The 10980-nt window shown below is 69.4% G+C and overlaps 1 protein-coding gene across 1 annotated transcript; it reads right to left on the bottom strand.

Annotated features, from left to right (window-relative positions):
• Positions 1–9: 9 nt before the first annotated feature.
• On the bottom strand, positions 10–6062 carry NCKAP5L (NCK associated protein 5 like). Its single transcript, XM_058821989.1, is given in 12 exon segments — positions 10–368; positions 1168–1307; positions 1400–1684; positions 1770–1848; positions 1922–2075; positions 2148–2776; positions 2778–3878; positions 4527–4640; positions 4732–4851; positions 5340–5378; positions 5496–5564; positions 5985–6062. Coding segments are annotated over 12 exon segments (3045 nt in total). The 3' UTR covers positions 10–131.
• Between the last annotated feature and the right edge of the window lie 4918 nt (positions 6063–10980).

Here is a 10980-nt window from a genome sequence, read left to right as displayed (position 1 = left end):
TAGCACCATCGGACAGAGCCGGGAGAGGGAGCGGACAGACACCGGACACTCCCAGCCCGGGCAGCACCCTCGCAGCAGGAGCAGGAGCAGCGGGGATGGGGCTGAAGAGGCGGCAGCGGGGCCGGGGAGGCTCAGCCCTGGCTGCCGCAGGACGAGAGGCTGTCGTAGAGAGAATCGCTGAGGGACTCTGAGTGTTCCAGCCCGGCAGGACCGTGCCCTCCCTCCCGAGACCGCGCCTCCGTGCTGCCCTCGTCCCCCACGTCCGAGGCGCTGGGGGTGCGGCTGCTGCTGGCGCTCAGAGCGGGGGGCAGAGGTGGGGGAGCCTCCGGGGATGCCCCTCGGTGTCCCCCCGGGCTGCACACGGGGGCCTGCGGAGGGACAGCGTGGGCAGGAGGGGTTGCTTAGGACTGTCACTCGCCCGTGGTGAGGAACTCTGCACCCACCCAGGGCCACTTTAAATCCTCCCCACCATGGGCAGCATGATCACAGAATTCTGGGGAGTGAACTCTGCGCCCCATCCAGGGCCACTTTAAATCCTCCCCATGATCCCAGAATTCTGGGGAGTGTTTCCCCCAAATCCTCTCCCCGTGGCTTCATCCCCACAGCAAAGACTGGAGGGTCTCGTCCCCCTCGTCCCCCACGTCTCAGGTGTTTGGGGTGCGGCTGCTACTGGCGTTCAGGGTGGGGGGCAGAGGTGGGGGAACCTCTGGGGATGCCCCTTGATGTCCCCCCGAGCTGCACACGGGGCCTGGGGAGGGACAGCGTGGGCAGGAGGGGTTGGTTATGGCAGACAGTGCTGGGGAACCTCTGCAACCACCCAGGGCCACCTTAAATCCTCCCCATGATCACAGAATTCTGGGGAGTGTTCCCCCCACATCCTCTCCCCGTGGCTTCATCCCCACAGCAAAGGCAGGAAGGTCTGGGGTCTCTCTGCCGAGGTTTTGGGGTCCTGCTCCAGTCTCACTGTCCTTACTCTGGAGTTTTAGGGACCCCACCCCAAAGTTTTGGGGTCCTGCTCTACAGTTTCAGTGTTCTTACTCCAGAGTTTTGGGGGCCCTACCCCAAAGTTTTGGGGTCCTGCACCAGTTTCAGTGTCCTTACTCTGGAGTTCTGGGGACCCCACCCCAAAGTTTTGGGGTACCCCAGGGTCCCCTAAGCTGCCCTTACCTGCCCAGGCCGATGCAGCCCCTCCAGCTCCCCGGGTGGGCACACGAAGGGGTCGGCAGCACCGCAGCCTTTGGCGTTGGGGAAGGTCCAGTTCTTGCTCTGCTGGACCCGCCGCGGTTTCCTGGCGTCATCCCCGGTGTCTGCGGGGACAACGGGGACAGCGCTGACCTGCGGGGCTCCCCACGACCCCCCGAGGGTGGGCACACACCCTGGCACAGGGGGGTTCACCCACCTTGAGGCGCGGCGCGGTGCCCGTGCGGGTTGGGGGGCGCCGGGAGGCGGCAGCCCGGAGCGCTCCGGTGTTTCCCCGGTAGCAGCAGCTCCTCGGCGCTCGGTACCTCCCGTTCCAGCGTCCGGGCCTTGCGCGGCACTTTGGTGACAGCGGCCGGCACGGCCCCGGGCAGCGGCTCGGGGCGGCCCCGCGGTTTGGGGGTGCTCTTAGCGGGGACCCCCCCATAATCGGGGGGTGGGAATGTGCCGATCCCGCTGTCCAGCGTCCGCGTCAGAGACCCGCAGGCTGTGACAGAAAGGGATGGATGAGTCGAAGAGCCCATTCTGGTGCCCCCACTCCACCCGGAGCCCCCCATCACCCCCTCACTCACCGGCGAAATGCTGCCCGGTCCCCGACTCGGACAGGCTCTCGTCGGACGGCAGCTCATCCCGGAGCGCCACGTCGGGCACCTGCGGGGATGCAGAGGCTGAAGGGCTGCGGGGTCCCCCCGGAGCGGAGCAGACCTGCGGGGGGACCCCTCACCTTGTCCGAGGGCTCCCGCAGGTGTCCCACGATGCCGTTGCGGGGCGGGCGGCACAGCCGCGCTTCTTTGGCGTCGGGGGGGACCCTCCGGAGGTCACAAAGCTCCCGCTTGTGCTCCAGGCGGGTCTCGTAGGGGACGTCCTTGCCGTCCACCCTGCGGGGAGGCAGCGATCAGAGGGACGCCCCACCCTAATGCCACCCCCAGGGCACCCAGGTGGGGGCTCACCTGTCCAGCAGCTGCTGCATGAAGGTCTCGGCCGTCACCTCCTGGTACATGACGGGGAGGGGACCGGGGCCTCGAGGGGGCCCACGGGGACGCCCCTTCTCCAGCGCCAGTCCCTGCAGGAACGCGTGCTCCTCCCGCAGCGCCTTGCGCAGATCCTCCGCCTTCTCCATCAGCTTCGAGATGTTGAGACTCTCGGCTTCCAGCTTGCGGGCGGCCAGCTTAACCTCTCGGCGAAGGGGTGCGGGGGTCCCAGCCCAGTCGCGCCCGCGCCCACCGTCCCCTCTCCGGCTCAGCGCGGGCAATTTGCTCCTCCGCAGCCCGAACCAGCTCGCCAGCCCCGCTGCTTTGCCCTTGGCCTCGGCTCCCGGCGCCCTCTCCTGCCCCTGCAGCCTCAGCACGTTCTCCTCGATGCCCTTCATCACCTTCTCCTCGATGGCCGAGTGCCCCGCGCCGCTCGCCGCCGGCCCCGTGGGCTCCGCGGGCTCCGCGGGGGTTTTGTGGGGACCCCCGCCCGCCTTGGCACCCGCGGGGGGCTCCTCGCCCCGCGGTGCCCCCGCGCCTTTGCCCGCCTTGGTGGGCAGCTTGGTGGGGCTGCCGTGGGGGCTGCGGGAGCTTTTGGCGGGGGCCGTGGGGGGGGGTCCGGGACGGGGTCCTGCCGGTTCCAGGGCGGGTTTTGCCCCCCGCTTTACCGGGGTCCCCCATGGAACCGGAGGAGTAGCAGCGGGCCAGGGGCTCCGTGCCGTGCGCTGGCTCGGGGTGCTTCAGGCTGCCCCCCAAACCCGCCCGGGGTGGGGGGCGCAGTTCGCCCCCATGGCCCCGTTCGGGCCGGCCCGGACCGGGCGTTTCTCGGCCCTCAGCCCCTCGCAGCTTGCCCAGCGCTGCCAGGCGCTCCTTGAAGGGCAGATAACCCGGCTCGGGGGGCTTCTTACCGGGCCGGCGGCAGGGGGCCGAGCCCCCCGTGCCACGGCGAGAGCTGGGCGGGGACGCCGCCGCTCGCTCCCCGCTCCCCGCCGGTACCGGGGGTCCCGGGGGCTGCTCCACCGCCTCGAAGGTGCGGGGGAAGGCGGGGGGCTCGGTGGGAGCGGGCTCCGGGGCGGCATCGGGGGACGGGCGGCGGCTGAGCACCGGCGACGCCTCGGGGTGGGCGCCGCGACACGGGATCTTGGAGGGGTGGGCGAGCTGGGGGCTGAGGCGCAGCCCCGCGGGGGTGGGCGGCACTTTGAGCACCTTGGAGGGGGAGGGCAGCGGGTTGGGGACGGGGGAGAGCGGGGTGAAGCCGCCCTCGGGGCTCTCCTCACCCGCCGTGTAGAGTCCCAGGAACGCGGGGTGCTCCCCTCGCCGCTGCCGGGGGGGACCCCCGGGGGCTTCCCCGTTATTGCGCCGGCAGCAGCCGCCGCCCTCGCCCCGCAGCAGCCGCTCGGCCAAAGCGCTGAGCAGAGCGCCCCGAGGCGGCCCCGCTTCCTCGGGGGAGGAGCAGGGGCTGCCCTCGGTGCCCCGCCAGCCCCCCGCAGCCCCCGGGCCCCGCAGAGGGCAGGGGGGCCAGGCCAGGGCCGAGCAGGGCTCGGGGGAGCCGGGGGAGGCGGGCGGGGGTCCCAGCAGAGGGTCTGACTCCTCCAGCTTGCGCAGCACCTCCAGGATTTGGGCTTTCTTTTTGAAGAATGGGGACAGGGCGTCCAGGGGAGGGGCACCGGGGCTGAGGCCAGGGCTGGCCGATGGCACTGGTGGCAGCACCTGTGGGGACAGGGCAATGTCACCCTGTGAGCATTTGAGCGCCCTGGTACCAGAGGGGGACGCTCTGGGAACACAGAGAGGGACACAGAAGGCTTTGGGATGGGGACATGACGGGGACAGGGACATCTGGGGCAATGGGGTTTGGAGGCAGAGACACCACAGATGGAGGTGGACACCATGGACTTGGAGAGGTGACACCACAGGGACCCTGTTGGAAGTGTCACAGGCACATGGATGGGGACACGACAGATCCAGGACAGGACATTATGGGGACAAAATGAGGACAGGACAGGATATTATGGGGACATAATGGGAACAGGACAGGACATTATGGGGACAAAATGGTGACAGGGACATCTGGGGCAATGGGGTTTGGAGGCAGAGACATCACAGATAGAGGGGTCTGGGGAGGTGGACACCCTGGACTTGGAGAGGTGACACCACAGGGACAGGGACCCTGTTGGAAGTGCCATGGGCACTTGGATGGGGACACCACAGATCCAGGGACAGGGCACTGGGCCTGGGAAGCCACAGTGTGCCACAGGCCTGGTGACACCACACACTGAGAAAAGACAATGGGGAAGGGGGTGACACTGCCCAGAGAGGGGGACACGGGGACAGGAAGGGGCTGGGAACACCAGTACCCACCTCAGGCAGGGACAAACTGAGGCCAGGGAGCAGCTGGGGGGGCTCTTGCTCAGCAGAGCTGGGCTGGGGGGTCACTGGCACATCGGGGGGCGCTGGCACCGGGTGCAGCGGCAGCTGGACAAGAGAGGGTTAAGCTGGGTTAAGCTTTGGGGGGGCTCTGCCTCATTCCCACCCCCTCCCAGCCCTGACACAGCCCCAGACACACCTGAGGGAGGGACCCGGTGGAGAGCTGCAGCTTCTGCTGGAAGAGCTCGCTCAGCACCTGGTTCTGCCGCTCCAGCTCGAACACGCGCTTCTTCAGCTTGATGCACTCCTCACGCAGGTCCTGGCAGGGGTGGGGGGTCAGCCAGGACCCCCGGGACCCCTCAGTGTCCTCCCAACCCCCTGGCACCCTCCTGGCACCCCCCTGGCACCATCCTGGTACCATCCTGACACCATCCTGGCACCCTCCTGGCACCATCCTGGCACCATCCTGACACCCTCCTGGCACCATCCTGGCACCATCCTGACACCATCCTGACACCCTCCTGGCACCATCCTGACACCATCCTGACACCCTCCTGGCACCATCCTGGTACCATCCTAACACCCTCCTGGCACCCTCCTAGCACCATCCCGACACCATCCTGGCACCCTCCTGGCACCCTCCCAACACCATCCTGACACCCTCCCGACACCCTCCTGGCACCTTCCCAACACCCTCCTGGCACCCTCCCGACACCCTCCTGGCACCCTCCTGGCACCATCCTGGCACCCTCCTGGCACCCTCCTGGCACCCTCCTGGCACCATCCTGGCACCCTCCTGGCACCCACCTTTTGGTTGAGCAGTGCCTGCACCACGTGGTTGGCAACCTGGGGAGGAGAGGGGAGGTCTGGGTGGGGGCACAGGGCACAGGGAGGGTCCTGCCCAGCACACAGGTGGGCACAGGTGGGCACAGGTGCCCTGAGTGGGTGGGAGGTCTCCGGTACCTCATCCAGGCAGCGCTCGTACGTCTCCCTCTGGTTCTCATTGGCCTGGGCCAGGGCTGAGTTCTCTGCCTAGGACAGAGCGAGGACAGCTCAGGGCACACTCAGGGCACACTCAGGGCACAGCTCAGGGCACAGCTCAGGGCACACTCAGGGCACACTCAGGGCACAGTTCAGGGCACAACTCAGGGGACAACTCAGGGCACACTCGGGACAGCTCAGGGCACACTCAGGGCACAGCTCAGGGCACACTCAGGGCACACTCGGGGCACAGTTCAGGGCACACTCAGGGCACATCTCTGTGCCACCAAGCAGACCTTCTGCATCCTGCTGCCACACACAGCAGGATGGGGCTGCCCCAGAGGGCCACAAAAACTGGGAAGTGCCACCCATGACCACGGTGTCCATGCTGTGGTGGCTCCGTGGCACTGGCCTGGCTCTTGGCACGGCTGCCCAGCGGTGCCACGTCCTGCTGGTGCCATCCGTGCCTACCTCCAGCTCCCGCAGGCGCTGCAGCAGCTCATGGCTGGGGCCCGTCTCTCCCGGCGCCTCGGCCACGCTCTCCGACATCGCTGCTGCTGCGGGGGACACGAATCACCGCGGGCCCTCTGCTGGCCCCTGGCTGGTGGCACCCGGCCTGAGGCGCCCCCAGGCCCGGCCCAGCCCGGCCCGGCCCGGCCCGGCCCGGTCTTACCTGGCTTTGGGTGTCCCCAGCCCCGAAGCGGTGCGGCGTCACCTGCCAGGGAGAACCGGGCTGAGGAAGAGGATGGAGCCTCCAGGGCCGTGTGCTGACCCCTCCCCTCCTGCTGCCCCCTCCTCCTTCCCGGTGCTACGGGGGAATGATCGGCCCCGGGATGCACGGCACGCACGGTACCGGCACCGGGAGCAGCCCTGGGGCACCGGGATGTGCAGCAGCACCGGCACCGGCACCGGTATCACCCCCGGGGCACCGCTGTGCCCCAAGGACCGGGATCGAGTCACGAGGATGTGCGGCACCACCGGGACCGGAATCAACACAAGCCCAGGGGCACCGGGACGTGCAGCACCCCCGGGCTACCGGGATACGCAGCACCCCCGGTTCCGGAGCACCGGGATGCGCGGCCCCGGTGTGCACAGGACCGGGCCCCCCCCAATGCCGCGCACCCCCCGTTCCACCCCGGGCTTCCCCCGTCCCTCCGCTGAGCGCCGGTCCCGCTCCGTACTCACGCCCGGGGCTCCCGGTAGCGCCGGTAGCGGCGGCTCAGAGCGGCCCCGGGGCCGGTCCCGGCGACGGCGGCGCTTCCATCCCGGCCCGGCCCGACCGCGCTATTGTTGGGAGGCGGCGGCGGCGGCTCCGCCTTCCCGGCCGCGGCCGGGGAGGAGCCGGGATGGAGCCGCCGCCTCCCCCGGTGCGCGGCTCCGCCAGCGCCGGCCCCGGGCAACCGGCAATGAGACCCCGGGAGTGACACACCGGGAATGATCCCGGGAGGGGAAACACCGGGAACTCCCCCGCGGCACCGGGAATCCCCCGCGGTACCGGGCAGGGCACGGAGGGATCCCCACAGGGCATCCCGCACCCACCGGAGGGACTGCCCGGTGCACCGGGCAACCGGCAATAAGGCCCCGGGAGCGGCGGCACCGGGAATGATCCTGGGAGGGGAAACACCGGGAACCCCCCGTGACACTGGGCAGAGCATGGAGGGACCCTCACCGGGCATCCCGCACCCACCGAGGGACCGCCCGGTGCACCGGGACCCCTCGGGGAGCCCCCCGGGAGTGACGGCACCGACACAATGGGAACCATCCCGGGAGGGAAAGCACCGGGAACCCCCCCGCGGTACCGGGCAGGGCACGGAGGGATCCCCACCGGGCATCCCGTACCCACCGGAGGGACCGCCCGGTGCACCGGGGCCCCTCGGAATCCCCCCGGGGCTGCGGGAACGGAGCCGAGCCGGGACCCCCCGGTCGTGGCCGTCGCTCCCCGCTCCCCCGAGAGTGATTTTTGGGGTTTCGGGGTTCACACGGGGCCGCGCGTCCCCGCTTCACCCCGACCCCACGGGGGCTCCCCGGGACGGGGGAGAGCGGAGGGGACGAGAGGAGAATTTGGGGGTGATGGAAGGACAAGAAAAGCGTCTGGGGGTGATGGGGGGACAAGGGGAAGGTCTGGGGGGGCACGGCCACACCTCGCCCGCGCTGTCCCCGTCCCCGTGGGGCGAACCCACGCGGGTCCCCGCGGTCCCCATTGTCCCCGAGGTGCCCGAGGGCCCCTCGGCCGCCACCCCCGAGCAGGAAGCGGCCCCGGTGCCGGCGGCTCCGGCTGCGTCACGGGGGAAGTGAGGCTCCGTCTGCAGGGGAAGAGGAGCCCGCGGCCCCCCCAGGCCCCCGGCGGGGACAGACGGGGGGGCCCCGACAGATGGACAGCGAGGCCGCCCCTCCCCCAGCGCGGGAGGGTCCCTGTGGGGAGGGGGACACGGCTGGGGCACTGCCAGCGCCACCCCGAGCCCGGGTCCCCTCCCCAGTGTCCCCTCCCCAGTGACTCTGTCCCCGTGGGGACAAAGCGCAGCCCTGGCGGCGGTGCCAGCGTGGCTGTGACGGGCTGGCCCTGGGCTGGCCCACACCAGGGTCCCCATGGCGAGCCAGGGACAGGGGTGACAGCCCCGAGTGTCCCCAACCTCACTGAGCTGTTCTGGGGACAGCCAGGACACACTGGGGACAGTCCAGGGACATGGGGTGACAGCCCCGAGTGTCCCCAGCCCTGCTGAGCCATTCTGGGGACAGCCAGGACACACTGGGGACAGTCCAGAGATAGCCAGGACACACTGGGGACAGTCCTGGGACATGGGGTGACAGCTCCGAGTGTCCCCAAGCCTGCTGAGCCGTTCTGGGGACAGCCAGGACACACTGGGGACAATCCAGGGCCAGCCAGGATGCACCAGGGACAGCCCAGGGACATGAGGTGACAGCCCTAGGTGTCCCCAACCCCACTGAGATCTTCTGGGGACACCCCAGGGACAGGGGGTGCCAGCCCCAGGTGCCCCCAACCCTGCTGAGCCGTTCTGGGGACAGCCAGGACACCCTGGGGACAGTCCAGGGCCAGCCAGGATGCAGCAGGGACAGAGCAGGGACAGCAAGGACACCCTGGGGACAATCCAGGGACATGGGGTGACAGCCCCGAATGTCCCCAAGCCTGCTAAGCTCTTCTGGGGACAGCCAGGATGCACTGGGGACAGCCAGGATGCACTGGGGACAGTCCAGGGACAGGGGTGACAGCCCCGAGTGTCCCCAACCCCACTGAGCCATTCTGGGGACAGCCAGAACACCCTGGGGACAGTCCAGGGCCAGCCAGGATGCAGCAGGGACAGCAAGGACACCCTGGGGACAGCCGGGACACACCGGGGACAAGTGGGATGTGGCACAGAAATGGCCTCGGGCTGCGGGGACACATCGAGGACAGCTGGGCAGGGACACGCGGGGACAGCCGGGTAGGGACACGGCATGGAACAGCCAGGATGTGGTGGGGACATCAGAGACACGCAGGGGACAGCCGGGGTGTACTGGGGACACTGGGGACACCCCAGGGACAGTCTGGGTGCACTGGGGACACTGGGGACACCTCAGGGACAGCCGGGGTGTACTGGGGACACTGGGGACACCTCAGGGACAGCCGGGGTGTACTGGGGACACCTCAGGGACAGCCGGGGTGTACTGGGGACACTGGGGACGGGTGGGTGGGATGAAAGGCAGTGAGGGACACCCAGGGACAGTCTGGGTGCAGTGGGGACACTGGGGACACCTCTGGGACAGTCAGGAATGCCCCAGGGAGAGTCAGGGTGCAGTGGGGACATTGAGAACACTGCAGGGACAGCCGGGGTGCACGGGGGACACTGGGGACACCCCAGGGACAGTCAGGATTCACTGGCGACCCTGAGGACAACCAGAATGCTCTGGGGACACCCCAGGGACAGCCAAGGTGCAGTGGGGACACTGAGGACACCCTGGGGACATCCGGAATGCTCTGGGGACAACCCAGGGACAGCCGGGATGCTCTGGGAACACCGGGGACACCTCAGGGACAGTCAGGATTCACTAGGGACCCTGAGGACAACTGGAATGTTCTGGGGACACCCCAGAGACAGTCAGGATGCACTGGGGACACTGGGGACACTGCGGAGATAGTCAGGATGCACTGGGGACACCAGGAATGCCCCAGGGACAGTCAGGGTGTACTGGGGACAGTGAGGACACCCCAGGGACAGTCAGGATGCACTGGTGACCCTGAGAACAGCCGGAATGCTCTGGGGACAACCCAGGGACAGCCGGGGTGCAGCAGGGACACCAGGAATGTCCCAGGTCCAGTCAGGGTGCAATGAGGACACCTCAGGGACAGTCTGGGTGCACTGGGGACACTGGGGACACCTCAGGGACAGTCTGGGTGCACTGGGGACACCAGGAATACCCCAGGGAGAGTCAGGGTGCAACGGGGACATTGAGGACACCCCGGGGACAGCCGAGGGGCACTGGGGACACCAAGAACGGCCCAGGGACAGCCGGGGTGCAGTGGGGACACTGGGGACACCCTGGGGACAGCGAGGGTGCAATGAGGACACCCCAGGGACAGTCAGGATTCACCGGGGACACCTCAGGGACAGCCGGGATGCTCTGGGGACAGCGGGGACACCCCAGGATGCCCCGGGGACAGCGGGGACAGCCGAGGACACACCGGGGACACGCGGAACGCCACCCACCCACCGGGCCACCCCCGCCGCTCCCCCGGGATCCACCCCCGCCCTCCCGGTAACCGGAGGCCACGGATGCTCCCCTGCCCCCCTTCCGCCTCCGGTACCACCGAGGAGCGGCCCCGAACCCCCCCCCGCCTCCCGCCCGGTCCGGAGACTCACCGGGGGCTCCGGCGGGGCCGGGGCGCCATGGCCGGGGCTGGCACCGGCACCGGCACCGGGGCGGGACCGGCGGCGGCGGCGGTGACGTCATGGCTGCACCGGGCCGGCCCCGCCCTGCGCCCCCGCCGCCGCCAATCCGCGCGCACCGGGCATCGCCCCCCTGCCCCGTTCCCGTGATCACCGGAACCGCCGCACACGGAGCCGGGACCGCCGGAAACGGAGCCGGTACCGCCGCCCCTCCCTCCTCCATCCCGGCGGGAATCGGTACCGAGCGCCCCCCCCCCCCCTTCCGCCCCGGTGGGGCTGCACCGGGATGGGACCGGACCGGACCGGCCCGAAACGCACCGAGCCCCCCCGAGCGAACTGGAATAAATGGGGACCCCAAAGGGGCCCCCGCCCAATAGCAGCAGTTGGGGACCGGGGGACACTGAGACCCCCAGGGCACCCCAAAAACCTCAAACACCCCCAGGACACCCCAAACATCCCCAGGACACCCCAACACCCTACAGGACACCCCAAACACCCCCCAGGGCACCCCAAACACCCCCAAAGAACCCAGGACATCCTAAACACACCCCAGTGTACCCCCAAATACCCCTCAGGACACCCCT

Source organism: Ammospiza caudacuta, chromosome 31 (genome assembly GCF_027887145.1).
Source record: "Ammospiza caudacuta isolate bAmmCau1 chromosome 31, bAmmCau1.pri, whole genome shotgun sequence".
NCBI lineage: Eukaryota > Metazoa > Chordata > Aves > Passeriformes > Passerellidae > Ammospiza > Ammospiza caudacuta.
Note: the sequence above shows the minus strand (reverse complement) of the source record. Positions and strands in the feature narration are given on the sequence as shown.